General features: G+C 40.8%; 1 protein-coding gene across 1 annotated transcript; it reads right to left on the minus strand.

Annotated features, from left to right (window-relative positions):
• Positions 1-4,391: 4,391 nt before the first annotated feature.
• On the minus strand, positions 4,392-21,625 carry LOC121384428. The gene is made up of 6 exons (XM_041514822.1): positions 21,486-21,625; positions 10,136-10,295; positions 9,240-9,367; positions 7,184-7,301; positions 5,474-5,622; positions 4,392-4,646 (listed from the first exon to the last, which is right to left on the minus strand). Exons 1-6 carry the CDS (start codon positions 21,526-21,528, stop codon positions 4,600-4,602), a joined length of 645 nt encoding a protein of 214 aa, XP_041370756.1. The 5' UTR covers positions 21,529-21,625; the 3' UTR covers positions 4,392-4,599.
• Positions 21,626-22,417: the final 792 nt, after the last annotated feature.

Raw genomic sequence — 22,417 nt, forward strand, 5'->3', positions numbered from 1 at the left:
TATGAATGAAAATTGGAAAAACAAAACAAAATTTCTAAATAAAATTATTTTATATAATGTTCACGTTATTATTCTTTTTATAATTAGTAGCCATGTGTAGTCACGGATATAAGGCAATTAAAGAGATTAAATTAACACACGCACAAAATTATATACGTGCTTTAGACGTTTGTGGAATCCTACAATTTGTTTTGTGCGAAAGTGGGGTAATTATATACGCTTCCAAATATGTTTCTCACACACAGGCGCGAGTGCAGAGGAGGGTTGGGGGAGGGAGGTTTGTTGTGTGGGTTTTTTTTTGGGGGGGTGGCGAAACCCGTTCCCTGCTCCAAGTCAATCCAAGTCATATCTATATATTTGGGGGGCATAACCCAACCCCACTTCGCCTCCCCCAAAACAAAAACCCAAAGAAATTCATTTTCAGTCTAGATTCCCTCTGCACACACACAAGCACACGAGTCCACACACACACACACACACACACACACACACACACACATCCAGACACACACATACACACTCTCACACAGACATACACATACATACAGACACATATACATACATACACACTCATACACATACAGACACACACACTCTCTCACAGACAGACACACACACTCTCTCACAGACAGACACACACACACACTCTCATAGACAACACACACACACACACACTCTCTCACACAAAGTAATACGCACATACACTCACACACACACGCATACACACAGACAGACAGACACACGTACACATATACATACACACACGCAGTACACACACTCACACATAGTGTACACACACAGTACACACATACATACACACAGAGACACACACACGCACACACACGCGCACGCACGCACAGACACACACACATACAAATACACAGGTAGTACTTATTGGGCAGTATACGCAAACAGGAATGAAGCACATAAACCAAGATGGACCCTAAACTGTGTTGTCGTGTTTTCAGAAGAAAGAAAGAAAGAAATGTTTTATTTAACGACGCACTCAACACATTTTATTTACGGTTATATGGCGTCAGACATATGGTTAAGGACCACACAGATTTTGAGAGGAAACCCGCTGTCGCCACTATATGGGCTATAGTATGCTAGAGTATAATTTTATGTAATCAACTTCTGCCATTCTTGAATTATATAATTGTTTGCAATTACAAAATATTCAAGTTACATGACAATATCTGTAATTGAAATAGAAAATCGTGTACACTGGCTTGTACTTTTCCAGTAATGGGTGATTACGTGCTAGACTGTTACCTAACTACTGTTCAACTGCCTTTTTAATTTCTGAAAACACACTAAACGCGTACCGGTTTGCCCATTGGACCATTTCTCGTTCCAGCCAGTGCACCACGACTGGCATCAAAGTTCGTGTTATGTGCTATTTTGAATGTAAAGAAAGAAAGAAATGTTTTATTTAACGACGCACTCAACACATTTTATTTACGGTTATATGGCGTCAGACATATGCTTCAGGACCACACAGATTTTGAGAGGAAACCCGCTGTCGCCACTACATGAGCTACTCTTTCCGATTAGCAGCAAGGGATCTTTTATTTGCGCTTCCCACAGGCAGGATAGCACAAACCATGGCCTTTGTTGAACCAGTTATGGATCACTGGTCGGTGCAAGTGGTTTACACCTACCCATTGAGCCTTGCGGAGCACTCACTCAGGGTTTGGAGTCGGTATCTGGATTAAAAATCCCATGCCTCGACTGGGATCCGAACCCAGTACCTACCAGCCTGTAGACCGATGGCCTACCACGACGCCACCGAGGCCGGTGTATTTTCAGAAGAAGAAAACGTTCTTCAGATTATCAGAGTATTTAGTTTATACACGGTCGGTTTGGGATCGATCCCCGTCGGTGGGCCCATTGGGCTATTTCTCGTTCCAGCCTGTGCACCGCGACTGGTACATCCAAGGCCGTGGTATGTGATATCCTTTCTGTGGGATGGTACATATACAAGATCCCTTGCTACTAATGTCCAAATGTAGCGGGTTTCGTCTCTGTGACTATATGTAAAAATGACCACTGTACAACACTGGGTAAATTTTTTATACATATATAACAATATAAATCCATTTCATATAACAGTTTAGCGATATATTATGAAATAGGGGCGAGATGTAGCACAGTGGTCAAGTGTTCGCTTGATGCGCGGCCGGTTTGGGATCGATCCCCGTCAGTGGGCCCATTGGGCTATTCCTCGCTCAAGCCAGTGCACCAAAGACCGTGGTATGTGCTCTCCTGTCTATGAGATAGTGCATATAAAAGATCCCTTGCTGCTAATCGAAAAGAGTAGCCCATAAAGTGGCGACAGCGGGTTTCTTCCCTCAATATGTGTGGTCCTTAACCATATGTCCGACGCCATATAACCGTAAATAAAACGTGTTGAGTGCGTCGTTAAATAAAACAAATTCCTTCCTTATTATGAAATACCAGGATTCAGAACATTTCATTTATATTTATGTAAATACATTTCCTGTAATAACAGTGAAGAGATAATTACATTATGAAATACCAGGATTCAGAACATTTCATTTATATTTATGTAAATACATTTCCTGTAATAACAGTGAAGAGATAATTACATTATGAAATACCAGGATTCAGAACATTTCATTTATATTTATGTAAATACATTTCCTGTAATAACAGTGAAGAGATAATTACATTATGAAATACCAGGATTCAGAACATTTCATTTATATTTATGTAAATACATTTCCTGTAATAACAGTGAAGAGATAATTACATTATGAAATACCAGGATTCAGAACATTTCATTTATATCTATGTAAATACATTTCCTGTAATAACAGTGAAGAGATAATTACATTATGAAATACCAGGATTCAGAACATTTCATTTATATTTATGTAAATACATTTCCTGTAATAACAGTGAAGAGATAATTACATTATGAAATACCAGGATTCAGAACATTTCATTTATATTTATGTAAATACATTTCCTGTAATAACAGTGAAGAGATAATTACATTATGAAATACCAGGATTCAGAACATTTCATTTTATATTTATGTAAATACATTTCCTGTAATAACAGTGAAGAGATAATTACATTATGAAATACCAGGATTCAGAACATTTCATTTATATTTATGTAAATACATTTCCTGTAATAACAGTGAAGAGATAATTACATTATGAAATACCAGGATTCAGAACATTTCATTTATATTTATGTAAATACATTTCCTGTAATAACAGTGAAGAGATAATTACATTATGAAATACCAGGATTCAGAACATTTCATTTATATTTATGTAAATACATTTCCTGTAATAACAGTGAAGAGATAATTACATTATGAAATACCAGGATTCAGAACATTTCATTTATATTTATGTAAATACATTTCCTGTAATAACAGTGAAGAGATAATTACATTATGAAATACCAGGATTCAGAACATTTCATTTATATTTATGTAAATACATTTCCTGTAATAACAGTGAAGAGATAATTACATTATGAAATATTAATACTCAGGACCACTTCCTAATACATGTAGTGCACTTTGTCAACCTGGCAATCGGTTCATATATCGGTACACGTGAAAAGATAAAAGTTTGTTTTATTTAACGATGCCACTAGAGCATATTGATTTTTTATCTTAACATCGGCTATTGGACGTCAAATATATGGTCATTCTGACAGTTTTTTTAGAGGAAACCCGCTGTCGCCACATAGGCCACTCTTTTACGACAGGCAGCAAGGGATCTTTTATTTGCGCTTCCCACAGGCAGGATAGCACAAACCATGGCCTTTGTTCAACCAGTTATAGATCACTGGTCGGTGCAAGTGGTTTACACCTACCCACTGAGCTTTGCACTCGGGGTTTGGTGTCTGTGTCTGGATTACAAATCCCATGCCTCGGCTGGGATCCGAACCCAGTACCTACCAGCCTGTAGACCGATGGCCTAACCATGACGCCACCGAGGCCGGTACATGACAGACAAAACACACACACACACCACATATACTAAGCAACAAAAGAGACGCAGACATTTTAACATTAAGTTTATACTTTTCCTTGATGAAATCAATTTGGTAAACAGACTTCCAAAAATGGATTTAAAATGTTCACAATACATTGATAACTTCAAAGGCATACTGTCACGGATTTAAGGACCTTATTTCTTTAAAAATGGAACATTACATTAATTGTTGGAAACCAAATCTAGCTATTGCATGACCTTAACTGAACTATGATGGAGTGAAATCCATGTCAACCCTCTCGGCAATTTTAGTTTTTTTTTAATTATGGACCATTGCCATAATTCAATTATTTTTACAAAATATCATTAATAAATGGAGTATGGTGGTTATGAAAATGGCTGAATAAAGTACATTTAGGGACAAATCAAATAATTTTTGTTCAGGTAATATTTTGTTAGACAAATAGGTCAGTGGTCTGTGACAATATGCCTTTAATACGAACAGTGAATAATTTTAAATAATGAATGAAAACTAAAGTAATATTCGCTGCCTTGATGTTCAGAATAATGGCAATTTTCACATTCGTTTTTTTTTTCTCTCCGATCTGCCAGATCATTTCTTCTGGGCACCACGCCGAGAAAGCAAGCCCATGATGGAACCTAGAGTTAAACACAAAATGTGTAAGAATTCAAAGTTTTTCCTTTTATTTGTATTAGCATATTTTGTTTCTGGTTGCAAAGTTGTGAATTCATCAGCATATTGAAGAAGGGTAGGTGGAAACGTTTAAAAGACTGGACCTCACAGAAAGTTGGTGTTTCAGGGGGCGTAGTGTGTTAGGGGTTCTGTGGGTTTAAACAAACCCCACTCTGAGGCTTTAACATTTTTTTTTTTTTTTACAATGCATTATTAGATTATTCATATAGGTGTCCTTGGACATGAAGACAAAAAGGTCTTCTAGGTTCATATATGGACCCCCCCCCACCCCACACCCCACCCCACCCCCACATATGGCATGAGGTTAGCTAATTGAAAAATTTCGTGGTCGATCTATGTTGATTTCTTGTACGGTAACCCTAAACCTAGTAGTTACATGACCCTCTCGATAGTGTGGCTGTGTGACGTAGCCCCAGTGGCATGTCGCTTGCCTCATGCCTGATGCCTAATGCCTGGGTTATTTCTCGTTCCAGCCAGTTCACCACAACTGGTATACCAAAGGTCGTGGTATGTGCTATCATGTATATGGAACGGTGCGAATAAATAATTATCTCTTGCTCCTAATGGAAAAAGAAATGTAGTGGGTTTCTTCTCCAAGAATATATGTCAAAATTACCAAATGTTTGCCATCCAACAGCCAATGATTAATAAAACAATGTGCGTGCTCTAATGGTGTCTTTAAACAAAAACACACCTTCACAGAAGATATTCTGACAGAAATTGTATTGCATTGCATGGCGTAATTAATGGTGGTGTGTAACCTTAAACTTACGTGTGTGGATTAAATGTGCCGCACAACCCATCTGTTTGGTCACCGCTGCCGTCGCGTGGTTGAACACGTTGTAGATGAAGTTGCCGGCCTTTTCGTTGCATAGTGACGTCACTTCGTTCTGAACACAGGTTGTATAGTCAGACAAGATGCTGAAAGAAAGACACAAGTAGACACCAGACGCGAATCAAGGATTTTATATTGGGGGGGGGGGGGGGGGGGCGAGACGTAGCCCAGTGGTAAAGCGCTCGCTTGATACGCGGTCGGTTTGGGATCGATTCTCGTCGGTTGGTTCTCGGAAATTACACTCTTCTAAGGGTCAATTTTATATATCATTTAAAACAGAATTTTATTTCGAAACCTATTTGTCGAGATTATCATACCAAAATAGATGTTGGATAACTAAATTGCGTACGTCAAATTTAAGATTACCAATCGAAACAGGCAGATGGTTTAACGTTCCTAGAGAAAATAGAATATGCAAACTTTGTAATACCGATATTGGAGATGAATACCATTATTTATTTAATTGTAAATATGATAATATTGAAAATATTAGAAGAAAATATATAAAACAATATTATAGAATTAATCCTAGCGTTTATAAAATGAAAGGTATGCTGTCATTATGTAATGCACCACTATTAAAAAACCTAGCTATATTTATTAAAAGATTATCTTGTCTTGTGAACTGACGTTTCTCCGCATATTTTAGCTATTTTGTTTGCATATCTTGTATTCTGTTAATTATAGATACGTCTATGTTGACGCCTGTTCTTGTCATGTATGTTAATTATGTATTTGAAAATGTCCTCTTGTTACACATTGTAATGTGTCTGAGTGTTGTTTAATAAATCTTGAAATCTTAAACAAAACAAACAGACTTTAACGCTGACTATACGGTACTTTACGCATTACATATAGTAAAAAGAAAGAAAGAAGTGTTTTATTTAACGACGCACTCAACACATTTTATTTACGGTTATATGGCGTCAGATATATGGTTCAGGACCACACAGATTTTGAGAGGAAACCCGCTGTCGCCACTACATGGGCTACTCTTCCGATAGGCAGCAAGGGATCTTTTATTTGCGCTTCCCACAGGCAGGATAGCACAAACCATGGCCTTTGTTGAACCAGTTATGGATCACTGGTCGGTGCAAGTGGTTTAGACCTACCCATTGAGCCTTGCGGAGCACTCACTCAGGGTTTGGAGTCGGTATTTGTATTAAAAATCCCATGCCTCGACTGGGATCCGAACCCAGTACCTACCAGCCTGTAGACCGATGGCCTGCCACGACGCCACCGAGGCCGGTTACATATAGTAAGGTTTATTATTACTATGACAAACGTTGGCACTACACTAGACGCTCTCATAGAAACTAATGCATGTATTTCGATTTGTTATATCCGGAACCCCACGCACGCGTTCGTGCTTATATCCAATTAAGGTCCAAGCACGCTGTATTGGGCACACACCACAGCTATCTGAGCTGTCTGTCCAGGACAGTGGGTTAGTTATTAGTTGGTTAGTGGTTAGTGAGAGAGAAGAAGGTGTAGAGGTCTTACACAAACTCGCTCTGAATGGGAGCCGGTACCGAGCTGCGAACCCTGTACCTACCAGCCTTATGTCCGATGGCTTAACCACGACTCCACCGAGGCCGGAACCGCATGCACGCGCCGCATCTAATATATATGAGACTTAACACCTACCCACAAACGTCGCTCATTGATCTTGCCCTTTGAGCGGCCATCTTGGATTCGTGCTCACAGGTAGTAAGACTGGACTGGAAACTCGGGTTTTGCCAACAACTCACTTCTTCAATCAGTGCTGAAAATATTAGGTTTTCTTAAAGGCATACTGTCACGGACTTAAGGACCTTATTTCTCTAAAAATGGATAATAAATAAAAAATTGCATTAATTGTTGGAAACCAAATCTAGCTATCGCATCACCGTAACTGAACCATGATGGAGCGAAATCCATGTCATCCCTCTCGGCAATTTTAGTTTTTGAATTATGGACCATTGCCGTTATTTTTGTTCAGGTAATACTTTGTTAGACCATTAAATAGGTCAGTGGTCTGTGACAATATGCCTTTAAATGTATCTTATCACATCGAACATCATCTACTTCGCACTGATTAGCAGCAGTTAAGGACTTATCTGTATGCTTCAATCCCATTAAGGTTCAAGCACGCTGTCCTGGGCACACACCTCAGCTATCCGGGCTATCTGTCTAGGACAGTAGACTAGTGGTTAGTTTGTTATAATGCATCAGCGGGGAGGGGGGGGGGGGGGGGGGGGGGGGCCTCTTGTGAAAAAAAAACATGTACCCTAATTTACCCATTGGAATTTTGAAGGTGGCCACTTCCCTTCTTTCTTTGTTTTTCTATTTTTTTCGGGGGGGGGGGGGGCCGACAAAAATTATCGGGACAATTATTAGAGTAGGGGAAATAAAAATGACTATTACTTTGCAGTCTTTCATCCTAGAAACAACAACCAAATGTCGGTCTTGAGACACTCTTTAACATGATATTCAAATTATGTTGATTTGGTCAAGAATGAGGTCACTAGATGTCAAAAGGTCACGAAAATGTGGGTCAAGTAAAAATCTGACCTATCTCTGGAACATGCCCCACAGAACATGCCATATCCATATTTTACCCTCATAGGTGCCAAGGAACACAGTCATATCAATAAAGTCTACTTTATTGCAATTTTTTTTAAAACAGCACAAAATGGAAAATAGTCTACTTTGAATTTGATCATTTTTGGCAACCGCTTAAACTATTTCCTGTATGGCATCGTAAATGGCTAATATTTCACGTCCGTTCATCCTAGATGGACAGATTATCCCTTAAAATGTTTGTCTTAGAATACTCTTTCATATGATAATATTACCTTTATGGAGATTGGGTCAATAATGAGGTCACTAGAGGTCAAAAGGTCATGAACGCTGTACCACTGAGCTACGTCCTGCCCCTTCAAAAATACGTGAACAAACCAAAAAGAACATTTGAATAGCAAGGTTTTAAACTTAATAATGCTTTACGCTCGCTCGGTGCGCGGTCGGTCTGGGATCGATCCCCGTTGGTGGGCCCATTGGGTTATTTCTCGTTCCAGCCAGTACACCACGACTGGTACATCAAAGGCCGTGGTATGTACTACCTTGTTTGTGGGATGGTGCATGTAAAAGATTCCTTGCTGCTAATCGAAAAGAGTAGCCCATGAAGTGGCGACAGCGGGTTTCCTCTCTTAATATCTGCCTGGTCCTTAACCATATGTCTGACCAGCCGGAAAATGGCAATTTTAAACTTAAAAGAGCGCTTTATGTATTTGTTTTAGCAACATAAAATGATGTTACTACTGTCGTCTATGTGATTTGGGGTGGGGTGGGGGGGGGGGAGAGGCGGGACGTAGCCCAATGGTAAAGCGCTTGCTTGATGCGTGGTCGGTTTGGGATCGATCCCCGTCAGTGGGCCCATTGGGATAAGGCCGTGGTATGTGCTATCCTGTCTATGGGATGGTGCATATAAAAGATCCCTTGATGCTAATCGAAAAGAGTAGCCCATGAAGTGGCGACAGCGGGTTTCCTCTCTCAATATCGGTATGGTCCTTAACCATATGTCTGACGCCAAATAACCGTAAATAAAATGTGCTGAGTGCGTCGTTAAATAAAACATTTCTTTTTTTCTTTCTTTCTTTCATTAGAGATCGATTCTGGACTCTAAAAGTTTTATAGGCATGGACCCTCAGGAGTTACTTACTGTGTCTGCCCTCTCCGCAGATATAGCCAAAAGTGTCGGTCAGTGTAGATATTATCATGTCCGACACTTGAGCTTCGTGACACTTATTCAATATACGCTCAGTACAGTCGGTAGAAGTCTGCAGCTCTCTGTGAATAAACAAGATGATATGAGGTGTTTTAAAAAATATTATATGGGCTTAAAAAGTTCAGTCAAACCGCTTGTCGCTAACGTCCGTCAAATAGTTCGCGAACGTTCGCTGGCTGAATTAGGGGCACAGATACCCACAAACAATTAAAAAAATGTAGCCTACAAGCTAAATGATTACATCAGTATGCGTGATATGATACAGTGTACATTTATATTACAGCTAGAGATCCTTTATACATATCACTTTCCCAAAGATAGAATAGAAAAAGACATACACAGAGAGAGAGAGAGAGAGAGGAGAGAGAGAGAGAGAGTGGAGAGGGAGGAGAGAGAGAGAGAGAGAGAGAGAGAGAGAGAGAGAGAGAGAGAGAGAGAGAGAGAGACATACATACATACATACATCTACCATAGATGAGATAATCGTAATGAGTAATCGTAATCGATTGTAATCGATTACATGTTTTTATGTAATCGCAATCGTAATCGATATATATATATATATATATATATATATATATAGAGAGAGAGAGAGAGAGAGAGAGAGAGAGAGAGAGAGAGAGAGAGAGAGAGAGAGAGAGAGAGAGAGAGAGAGAGAGAGAGAGAGAGAGAGAGAGAGAGAGAGAGAGAGAGAGAGAGAGAGAGAGAGAGAGAGAGAGAGAGAGACACAGAGAGACAGACAGAGACAGAGAGAGAGAGACAGAGAGAATGAGAATGGAATGTAGTGTAATATGATATAACGGTTTATTTGTTTTGTTTTGTTTACTAACTCGCATATTTCGTCCAGCTGTTGATAATCGCTGAGTTCGCTCAACTGGACCTGTCCTGTAGAGGTGGAGCCGTACATGGTGTAGATCTGAAGAAAACACTTCTCTATTTCTGTATTCATCTCCTTGCAGTTCGTCGAAGCCCGGATGCTGCTCACCAGACCTGGTGATGTTAATGAAAGAGATAAAAGAGAAATGTACTACAAAACCAAAAGTATTTTAAAAATCGTATCTCTGCACAAGGTAGATTCAAAATAAAATGTTGTCATTACCATTATTACCCCTGTCAAATGTTTCGTCAGTAGGACTGCCACGTCATAGGGTAATATATCCTCTCTATGTCGTCTGTAGGAGGACTGCCACGTCATAGGGTAATATATCCTCTCTATGTCGTCTGTAGGAGGACTGCCACGTCATAGGGTAATATATCCTCCCTGCTTCGTCTGTAGGAGGACTGCCACGTCCTAGGGTGATGCATCCTTCCTACTTCGTCTGTAGGAGGACTGCCACGTCCTAGGTGATGCATCCTTCCTACTTCGTCTGTTGGAGGACTGACACGTCCTACGGTGATGCATCCTTCCTACTTCGTCTGTTGGAGGACTGACACGTCCTAGGGTGATGCATCCTTACTACTTCGTCTGTTGGAGGACTGACACATCCTAGGGTGGTGCATCCTTCCTACTTCGTCTGTTGGAGGACTGCCACGTCCTAGGGTGGTGCATCCTTCCTACTTCGTCTGTTGGAGGACTACCACGTCCTAGGGTGACGCATCTTTCCTACTTCGTCTGTAGGAGGACTGCCACGTCTAGTGTGATACATCCTTCCCACTTCGTCTATAGGAGGACAGCCATGTCCTAGGGTGATGCATCCTTCCCGCGTCGTCTGTAGGAGGACCGTCACGTTCTATGGTGACATATCCTTCCTACTTCGTCTCTAGTTGGACTGCTACGTCCTAGAGTGATGCATCCTTCCTACGTCGTCTGTAGTATGACTTCCACGTCATAGGGTGATGCATCCTACTTCGTCTGTAGGTCTGCCACGTTCTATGGTGACATATCCTTCCTACTTCGTCTCTAGTTGGACTGCTACGTCCTAGAGTGATGCATCCTTCCTACGTCGTCTGTAGTATGACTTCCACGTCATAGGGTGATGCATCCTACTTCGTCTGTAGGTCTGTCACGTCCTAGGGTGATACATTCTGTCTACGTTGACTGTAGGAGGACTGCCATTCCCCAAGTTGGTTAGAGTAATCTAAACCTTCACAAAACAGTTTTTCTTACACACCCGTTGGTGAGAACATCATTCGTTATTTTTGATAACGCATATAGTGTTAACACACATACGTGCGATAACATTTTAAAGACATAAGACTGGCTGCTCCTAGGTGATGTCCAGGTCACCAATGCCATACTATCCAATGAAAAAAAACACACGATCGAATCTATCACTCTGTGACGTACAAGTTAACCTGAAATTGATCTGTCTGTGACACAAGAGTTAACTATAAGCACTAAGCGCTAGGGCCGTACATAGGTTTTAGTTAGAAAAGGCGATATTATAAAATCAGATAGATGAAAAGGCACAAAAGGTGATTTTCTCAAATTCGTTAAAGGGATTGTCCAGGGCTGCATTCAGCCAGACCGAGCAAGAAAAACCGCCGCTAGACTGGTTTATGCGCTTCACGATAAACCAAATGGTCACGTCGAGAACCAATCAAATAGATCGCGAACGTTAGCGGAACGTTTGCTGTCTGAACTTTGGATTGAGTTTGCTGCCATTGTAAAACTGTTTACTGAAAATATGTAAGAAATAGAATACTACATTCGTGTCTGTTAGATACCATTTATCTTACAACGCGTTGTTTAAAAATGGATACGTTTTTAGACAACTAGTAGTCTCTATGTATGGACAAGCACTCAGGCTTCTGTGTCCATTTAAAGGGCGTTATCATTATGCGATTTGTCGCACCGACTTGTCGCATGCGATTTATCGTGACGACTCTAATTGTATGTGTACGTCTTCCGATTTAGGTGTTCTCACAGTATGATTCGATCGCATGAGACAAGTCGGTGCGATTAATCGCATAATAAGAAAAGAAAGAAATGTTTTATTTAACGACGCACTCAACACATTTTATTTACGGTTATATGGCGTCAGACATATGGTTAAGGACCACACAGATTTTTAGAGGAAACTCGCTGTCGCCACTACATGGGCTACTCTTCCAATTAGCAGCAAGGGATCTTTTATTTGCGCTTCCCACAGGCAGGATAGCACAAACCATGGCCTTTCTTGAACCAGTTATGGATCACTGGTCGGTGCAAGTGGTTTACACCTACCCATTGAGCCTTGCGGAGCACTCACTCAGGGTTTGGAGTCGGTATCTGGGTTAAAAATCCCATGCCTCGACTGGGATCCGAACCCAGTACCTACCAGCATGTAGACCGATGGCCTAACCACGACGCCATCGAGGCCGGTATCGCATAATAAGAACGCCTCTTTACCAAATGTTTGACATTCATTTGCCAATAATGGATAAATCAAGGTGCTCTAGTGATGTCGTTAAACAAAATAAACGTTTAACATTTTAACTGTTCAAATAGATCTGGGCCGCGTCCAGCCAGACCAAGCAGAAAAAAAAAACGTTCGCTAAACTGGTTAATGCGCTTCACGTATCCAAATCACCACATCGGAGACGAGTCAACTAGTTTCAGAACGTTTAGCATCGTCCGCTGCCGTTGGTGCCTGTCTGTTCCAAAAGGTAAGGGTGGGTAACAAAATAAATTATATTTGAAACTTTTTTAATAGATTCTTTCTGCTACATAGAGAAACCTCCCTTATTACTGGCAAAATTATTTAAATGTTTTGGGCGTGTTTCATTTATTTTAATTATTACCGTGCGCAGTGTGCATGCAGTGTGCATGCAGTGTGCAGTACGCAGTGTGATAGTGGGGAGACACTGATTTAAATACGAGGCTTTCAACGCCCCGCTAAAATAAAAGGAAGGAAGGAAATGTTTTATTTAACGACGCACTCAACACATTTTATTTACGGTTATATGGCGTCGGAATGAATAAATGAATGAATGAATGAATGAATGAATGAATGAATGTTTAACGACACCCCAGCACGAATATATGGCGTCGGAGATATAGTTAAGGACCACACAGATATTGAGAGAGAAAACCCGCTGTGGCCACTTCAGGTGCTATTCTTTTCGATTAACAGCAAGGGAGCTTTGATATGCACCATCCCACAGAAAGGATAGTACATACCACGGCCTTTGTTACACCGGTTGCGGAGCACTGGCTGGAACGAGAAATAGCCCAATGGGCTGCTAAGATAAAATACAGTAAATGACAATCGGGTGTAGTATGAGTTAATGCATAGGCGTACGAGCTCCCATATTTGTAAGCGGGGGGGGGGGGGGGGGGGGGGGGGCAGGCTAGCTTTTACCGGAATTAAACGAAAATGCCCGAAATACATGATAAAAAGGTCAGGATAACATTTGAGGTTTTGCTCCAGTACTAGGGGTAGAGGAAATATACTTTTTGAGGTGGGGGTGTGTGACGGTACATGCTCTTAATTTCTTTTCGCCTGTGGCGATATTAATTGCTTTAGAAGGCCGTGTGCAGTTCCAATTGCACTTAAGCCCAGATGGGCAACTTGTTACGTGATACCTTTGCGCAACGGTCATCGAGCTTTTCTAATACACACCCAGCGCAGGTATGGAGGCCATGTGGCTAGTAGTTACGTAATATCTCCGGTAGTGCTGTTTATGGCCAGGGGATTGCTCGCGGAAGGGCGACAGCCAGTCTGACGATCAGAGAAAAATATGCCGGCGTGGTGGTTGTGGAAAATCCACATGATACGTGAGGTACCGCCTTGTACCCCCAGGCGATATTCGCTGTCTCTGAGAGTTTTGAATAAATAGCTAGGATTTTAGATATATCGAGGAGAAACATTAGGAAGGCTGCAGGGCAAACGGACGTCGTCCACTGAACGAAATATATAAGTTCAGTCCGGGCGTGGTAAATATATTTTCTGCTCTGTGTATAACCTTGATGTGATTGATGTGACTTTAAATATTTTAATACTGTATTATACCAATATTATTTAGACGGTGCTGCCGGTCATCTGATGCAGTAATCTGTAGGCTCACTGTCCTAAATAATTATAAAAAGCTTAACCAGTCATCCTAGAGGACCTAGCTAAACTGTAGGTTATTGTCTTTATTGTGATAGGTACCAGTATTAATTCTGTGTTGCAAGGTTACTGAATGAGTAGTTAAGGGTTAATTAAAAAATTAACCAGTTAGGAATAGAGTTGAAATTCCTTTATTTATTAAGTTCCCCTGGCAGCGTTCCTTTATTATCGCACGTGTGTGTGTTAGCGTTTCTCAATTATCACCCGTGTGGGTGTTGTGTCACGGTGAAGTGATTAGCATATTGTGTAAACTAGACACCTAGAGATTAACTAATTAAGTGATCAGTTCTGGGTTGTTATTAGTTGTTGTTGTTAATTAACTACTGTGGCAGTACATTTGTCAGCGTAGGTTAATACAGATTCCAAAGTGTATTGTGTTTTTGTTGTGTTTTCTAGTGAACTAAACGTGCTATAATAATATATACTTTATATAAGATCTTATCTCTGATCATACCTAGACGAGCCATACTAGGGTTTAACCGCCCGTTACAGAGAGATCTAATAGATATACAGTTAGGAGAGATATTTTGATAACCGTGTTTCATTCAGTTACGGGTATTATAGGATCCCCGTGACAGGAGTAGAAAATTGGGGCGCTCGTCCTGGACCTGAAACGGGACATGCATATTTAAAAAAGTATTGTTTGTAAATGGGGGCTTTATAAATTAGTTTTACAAATTAACCAGAAGTAGCATGTTGTTCACTAGAAAATTAATTAATAATAAGTGCGTCATATCTAAACATGGATAAGAATTTGCTGGATAGGCCTACGCTCAGTGTAGTGGAGATTAAGCGAGCACGTAAGGCCGAGTTAGTTGAAATCGCAAGTGAGCGGGAAATTGATTTAACATCAGCTAAAACCTTAGGTGATTTAAAGACAATTATTATCCAGGAAGTTTTTGGTGATAGGCCTGTTATGGAAGAAAGTGAGATTGTTCCATAGATAGAGATAAGTGACTTGAGTATGGAACAACAGTTAGCTTTTAAAAAGCTTGAGTACGAAAAAGAAGAACGTGCATTAGAAAGAAAGAGAGAGAGAGAGAAAGAGAAGAGAGGGATAGAGAAAGGGAAGAGAGGGATAGAGAGAGAGAGAGAAAGAGAGAAAGAGAAGAGAGGGATAGAGAGAAAGAAGATAGAGATAGAGAAGATAGAGAGAGGGATAGAGAGAGAAAGAGAGAGAAAGAGAAGAGAGGGATAGAGAAGATAGAGATAGAGATAGAGAATTCCAGTTAGCAAAATTAAGGGTGGAACATGAGTTAAAGTTGAATACTGAAGAAGTCAGACGAGAAGTAGGAAATGGGTTTAACATGTCGGAGGCGTATAGATCAGTGCCTGTATTTGATGACCAGGAGGTAGATATGTTCTTCCAACTTTTTGAACGGGCAGCTAAGCAGCTAAATTGGCCGCAGTCTAAGTGGACATTGTTAGCCGTGTCTAAGTTTAAGGGGAAGGCTAGTGTAGCTTATAATTCAATGAGTGATGAGCGAGCAAGTCAGTACGACCTAGTTAAGGCGGCAGTGTTGAGGGCGTATGAATTACGACCTGAGGATTATCGTTTACGGTATAGCGAGTTGAGAAAAACGCAGGGTCAGTCTTATAGTGAGTTTGTGGCTAAGAAGGCAGGGATGTTTGATAAATGGGTGGTGTCTCATCAGGTAGAGTCATATACCGAGTTACGGGAGTTGTTGATCTTACAGGACATTAAAAATGGATTACCAGTTAGCTTACGTATTCATTTAGAGGATCGTGAAATGAAAAAGATAGAGGAGGCAGGCATAGTGGCAGATGACTACGTGTTAATACACAAAGATCAGGCAGTACAGAGTAGCTCTTTACAACAGGGTGATAAGAAGAAATTTCAGCCAGGTTTTTCCCGGGAAAGTAACTATCGGGGAGAGTCATCTAGTTGGTCAGCTAGTCAGGCAAGGAAAGCACCCGGTGGGCAAAGTAAGGATAAGCCTGCATTATCAGCCAATGCACGAACTTTTCGTCCACATTGCAGTTACTGTAAAAAGGATAACCACCTTGTCGGGGACTGTTTTAAAAGGAAACGCGATAATGCGCAAGTGGTCGGTTTAGTGAGGTCAGCTCCGTTAGCGAGAGAGTTAATGGTTAGTCCCTTGGCAGAGAAAGTAAACCCGTATGTGTCCACTCGTATGGTTTGTGATGTGAAACAAGAATTGAGTCCTAAGGCAATATCAATCTATCGAGACACAGGCTGTAGTCAGTCGCTGATCACGTCAGAGTGTTTAGCTGGTATAGAAAATACAGATACAGGACGTAGTTTGGCCTTAACCTCGGTTACTGGAGAAAAACTGGTTGTCCGGTTACATAACGTTTTCTTGTGTTCGAAGTTTGTGACGGGACCAGTCATTATGGGTGTTGTGAAGGACTTGCCTGTTGAAAACATAGGAGTTTTGTTGGGAAATGATTTGGCTAGTCAGTGTTGTCAGCCGAAATGTGACCAATTGTTAATTAAAGACAGCACTTTACCAATAGAAGAGTGTGAGGTTGATGAGATTAAATATCATGCGTGTGTAAAGACTAGGGCTATGGCCAGTAGGGTAACACGATACCCAGAGGATATTTGTGATTTGTCTGATACGTGTGTGAGCCATGAAATTGGAGTGGATGAGGTTATCAGTAAAAGGGTAGATAAGTCAACTGAGGAATTAAATGTGGTGGAACCTGTTGATCTCCCGCAGAGGGGAATTGAACCAGTTTTGTTTGATAGAGGGGACTTACCTTGTAATAGACAAGAGTTAATCCTAGAGCAGGGGGCTGATCCAAGTTTGTTGGCAGCTCGCACTACCTTGTTAACAGAGGGTGAGATGGAGGATCAGATGTCAGGTTATGATATGGACAAGGGAGTATTAATGAATAAGAGAGTTAGAGATAGGAAGGCTAGGAAGCAACTGAGCCATGCTCAGAGCAAAATAAAATCAGTGTTTGATAGGAAGGCTAGGAAGCAACTGAGCCATGCTCAGAGCAAAATAAAATCAGTGTTTGATAGGAAGGCTAAGAGTCGGGAATTTAAATCAGGGGATAGGGTGCTGCTGTACATTCCCATTAAACGGGGTTCTGTGCAGAACAGGTATTTCGGGCCCTATGTTGTGCACAAACGGGTTAATGAGACAGGATATGTGATAAACACTCCTGATAGGGTTAGGAAAAGTAGGTATTGTCACATCAATTTGCTAAAAGGTTATTTTGACAGACTGCAGATAGTTCCAGTGATATCGGTCCAAACTGAGTCACTCAATTTCCTGTGATGACGTCAAGACTGCAGAGGTCAAGTTGGCCAACGGCCAGATTCTAGCAGACTTGAGCCCCCAGCGAGCAAAGTTGACTACGTTGAAACAAGACAATGTTTCCATTTGTCAGGACCTTCCAACGGTTACTAATACCTTAAGCCAGGATGTGCGCCTGGAATCCAACGCTACACCGATTCGACAGCATGCCTATCGGAGAAAACCTGGAAAACGTGCGACACTGAAAAAGAAAGAAACGAAGTTCCAGTAGTCAGGTGAATGCGAGAAGTCATTCAACCGTCTCAAGCAGATGCGCTACTCGTCTCCCGTGATGGCAGCACCAGACTACCGAATGCCGTTCAAGCTAGCTGTGGATGCCAGTGACGTGGGAGCTGGAGCTGTGCTGTTCCAGGAAGACGAAAATGGACTGGACCATCCTGTAAGTTTCTTCTCCAAAAAAGTTTGACAAACACCAGGTGAACTATTCCACTATAGAGAAGGAAGCTTTGGCCATGGTACAAGCTCTGAAGCATTTTCGGATCTACGTGAAATCGGCAGTGCATCAAGTGGTGGTCTTTACTGATCATAATCCGCTTACCTTCAGTCACAGAATGAAAGCTACCAACCAGAGAGTTTTGAGGTGGAGTCTTCTTCTGCAAGAATACCCAATTACCATTGAACATATCAAGGGCACATCCAATGTAATCGCTGATGCCCTGTCCCGAAGTTGAACGTTATGATAATGTGTTGACATTCTTGATTTCTGTTTTGTTTTTGTATATTTTATTTGTATACCAGGTACTCAGAGACTCAGTGTGATTACTGGTAGTCACCTTATTATTACATGTGTTATAAATGCCCGGATACGTCGGTTAACGCACTTTTGTTTTAATGTAGTATATTTCCCTATTCCTAGAGTAGAGGAAATATCCTTTTTGAGGTGGGGGTGTGTGACGGTACATGCTCTTAATTTCTTTTCGCCTGTGGCGATATTAATTGTTTTAGAAGGCAGTGTGCAGTTCCAATTGCACTTAAGCCCAGATGGGCAACTTGTTACGTGATACCTTTTCGCGACGGTCATCGAGCTTTTCTAATACACACCCAGCGCAGGTGTGGAGGCCATGTGGCTAGTAGTTACGTAATATCTCCGGTAGTGCTGTTTATGGCCAGGGGATTGCTCGCGGAAGGGCGACAGCCAGTCTGACGATCAGAGAAAAATATGCCGGCGTGGTGGTTGTGGAAAATCCACATGATACGTGAGGTACCGCCTGTAACCCCAGGCGATATTCGCTGTCTCTGAGAGTTTGAATAAATAGCTAGGATTTTAGATATATCGAGGAGAAACATTAGGAAGGCTGCAGGGGAAACGGACGTCGTCCACTGAACGAAATATATAAGTTCAGTCCGGGCGTGGTAAATATATTTTCTGCTCTGTGTATAACCTTGATGTGATTGATGTGACTTTAAATATTTTAATACTGTATTATACCAATATTATTTAGACGGTGCTGCCGGTCATCTGACGCAGTAATCTGTAGGCTCATTGTCCTAAATAATTATAAAAAGCTTAATCAGTCATCCTAGAGGACCTAGGTAAACTGTAGGTTATTGTCTTTATTGTGATAGGTACCAGTATTAATTCTATGTTACAAGGTTACTGAATGAGTAGTTAAGGGTTAATTAAAAATTAACCAGTTAGGAATAGAGTTGAAATTCCTTTATTTATTAAGTTCCCCTGGCAGCGTTCCTTTTTTATCGTACGTGTGTGTGTTAGCGTTTCTCAATTATCACACGTGTGGATGTTGTGACACGGTGAAGTGATTAGCATATTGTGTAAACTAGACACCTAGAGATTAACTAATTAAGTGATCAGTTCTGGGTTGTTATTAGTTGTTGTTGTTAATTAACTACTGCGGCACTACATTTGTCAGCGTAGGTTAATACAGATTCCAAAGTGTATTGTGTTTTTGTTGTGTTTTCTAGTGAACTAAACGTGCTATAATAATATATACTTTATATAAGATCTTATCTCTGATCATACCTAGACGAGCCATACTAGGGTTTAACCGCCCGTTACAGACAGATCTAATAGATATACAGTTAGGAGAGATATTTTGATAACCGTGTTTCATTCAGTTACGGGTATTATAGGATCCCCGTGACAAATCTAATTAAAATTAGCTCCACTATTACATGTGGATCTAACAGCAGCCCGTTGGAGCTCATGTCCAGTTGATCTTTCATTTGACCAATCAAAACCTTACTTGCAAAATGATGCCAGTGATTTGAAAAGAATTTGAAAACATTCGCGATTATGCCGAAATGATTCGGGTGAATTACGAAGTATGCCGGAAACTAATTGCAATATAAAATTTTATATAAAATTCGTTTTAAGACGGAAAAAAAACCGTGATGGTATAGCCATAAAATCTGTTTATACTAGTATACAATCCAGAGTTTATTACTGCACTTTCCGCGTTTTTTCAATGTTGAAATAGACCAACAAGTTCGCCTATTGCATAAATAGTCTCGCCCGATATTTTTAGAATGTGTATGCTCCCGAATAACGCTATAAAAGGCGAAGTGTAATTGGTCGATATTTAAATTGTTATTTATAGATGAAATGTCACCTGGACATGGCAGTCCATGCACTGCTGTTAGATCTACTGGCTGAACCCAGTAGAGCTAATTTTAATCAGATTGCTTCTTAAAGATTTACATAGCATATGAAATACATGTTCTTGTTTAAAATACCAATATGTCTGTAAATACGGTGTGTTTTTCGGCCGGTTATTCATGTTTCAAGCAGTCCATTTTCATTTTACTTCGTGACACGGAGGGCGGGACGTAGGCTAGTGGTAAAGCGCTCGCTTGATGCGCGGTCGGTTAGAGATCGATCCCCGTCGGTGGGCCCATTGGGCTATTTCTCGTTCCAGCCAGTGCACCACGACTGGTATATCAAAGGTCGTGGTATGTGCTATTTTGTCTGAGGGATGGTGCATATAAAAGATCAAATGTAGCAGGTTTCTTCTCTATGACTATATGTGTGACATTGGGATTGGGAAATTGTTTAACGTGCACATTCAGAGCGAGCTGTTGTAGCGCACGTCTGTACTGGGCACAAGTACCGGCCTTGGGAGCACCAGTCCAACCGTAGTTGGTAATAGACGGGGGGGGGGGGGGGGGGGGGGTATCCAATAGCCGATGATTATTAATAAAAAAATTCAATGTGCTCCAGTGGTGTCGTTAAATAAAACAAATGGGGGGGGGGGGAGTTCTACTTCGCAACATAATTTTTCGTACGTATGAAATTACTGGAAGGTAAAATCTGGTTTGGGCTACTACACGCATTAGGACAACAACTGTGGCAAACACCTTGTTTATACACACTGATATTCTAAACGCAGAAAAATTTAGTTATAGTCCGTCCCATCATTTTATAAAATTTAATATGTTTTTTTGTAAATAATTTCGGATCCCAGTCGAGGCATGGGATTTTTAATCCAGATACTGACTCCAAACCCTGAGTGAGTGCTCCGCAAGGCTCAATGGGTAGGTGTAAACTACTTGCACCGACCAGTGATCCATAACTGGTTCAACAAAGGCCATGGTTTGTGCTATCCTGCCTGTGGGAAGCGCAAATAAAAGATCCCTTGTAGTGGCGACAACGGGTTTCCTCTCAAAATCTGTGTGGTCCTTAATCATATATCTGACGCGATATTATAACCGTAAATAAAATGTGTTGAGTGCGTCGTTAAATAAAACATTTATTTCTTTCTCAATGGAAGCAACCTATAAGACCAGTCCTCTAATTTACCACATATTACGCTACATTGTTTATGGGAACCAAGCTGTACTGTATTTCTGTCAATAAATAACAAACAAAGAGTTCTTACCGGCAAGTATCACCAGGACGGGGATCTTTAAAAAGCTGTTCATGGTGTGGATGTTGTGAACGAATGCTCTGGTACGGCTATCGGTTTTCTCCGATGTATGTGAACAATTTATACAATCGGAGAGCAATTATGTTTAGGAAATAGCAATATCAGTATTATTAACCCACGTATAACCGAGATACCAATTAACATTTCATTGAAATTAGCTGTACTTTGACTGAATCTGACATTTCAAATATCATTGAACCTACTCAGTAGTCGTTCACAATTTTCCGAGGCTAAAAAAAAAACATTGTTTTGTTTAACGACACCACTAGAGCACACTGATCATCGGCTATTAGATGTCAAACATTTGGTAAATTTTGACATATAGTCTGAGAGGAAACCCGATATACTTTTCCACTAGTAGCAAGGGATCTTTTATATGTATCATGTCAGACAGGATAGCACATACCATGGCTGTTGCTATACCAGTCGTGGTGTATTGGCTGAAACGAGAAATTCCGAGGCTAAATTACCATTATGCACTTAAAGTGAAATAAAGTGTATTTTGTTTAACATCAATACTAGAGCACGTTGATAATTAATCATCGTCTATTGGATGTCAAACGTTTGGCAATTCCGATATAATATAGTCTTATGATGGAAATCCAATACATTTTTCCATTAGTAGCAAGGATCTTCTATATGCATCATTCAACAGACATGCATTTGATACAGGCCTACCAGTCGTGGTGCACTGGCTGGAATGAGAAATGACGCAATGGACCTACCGACGGGGATCGATCGTAGACCTACCGCGCATCAGGCGCTTTGTCACTGGGTTCCGTCTCGCCCCATACGCACTTAAAAGAGGGGACAATTAAGGCATTTGGCCTGGTATGCATAGTCAACGATATATAATGCACATTATTGCTTAATATCAACAAGTA

The sequence above is a fragment of the Gigantopelta aegis genome, chromosome 10 (genome assembly GCF_016097555.1).
Source record: "Gigantopelta aegis isolate Gae_Host chromosome 10, Gae_host_genome, whole genome shotgun sequence".
Lineage (NCBI taxonomy): Eukaryota > Metazoa > Mollusca > Gastropoda > Neomphalida > Peltospiridae > Gigantopelta > Gigantopelta aegis.

Excerpts from the sequence above, each read along its gene's own strand:
- LOC121384428 (XM_041514822.1), bottom strand. The coding sequence starts at position 21,528 with ATGAACAGCTTTTTAAAGATCCCCGTCCTGGTGATACTTGCCG. Across the intron at positions 5,623-7,183 it reads TCAATGAGCGACGTTTGTGG|CATCTTGTCTGACTATACAA; the intron begins GTAGGTGTTAAG and ends TCTTTCTTTCAG. Across the intron at positions 4,647-5,473 it reads GGCACATTTAATCCACACAC|GTTCCATCATGGGCTTGCTT; the intron begins GTAAGTTTAAGG and ends GTTTAACTCTAG.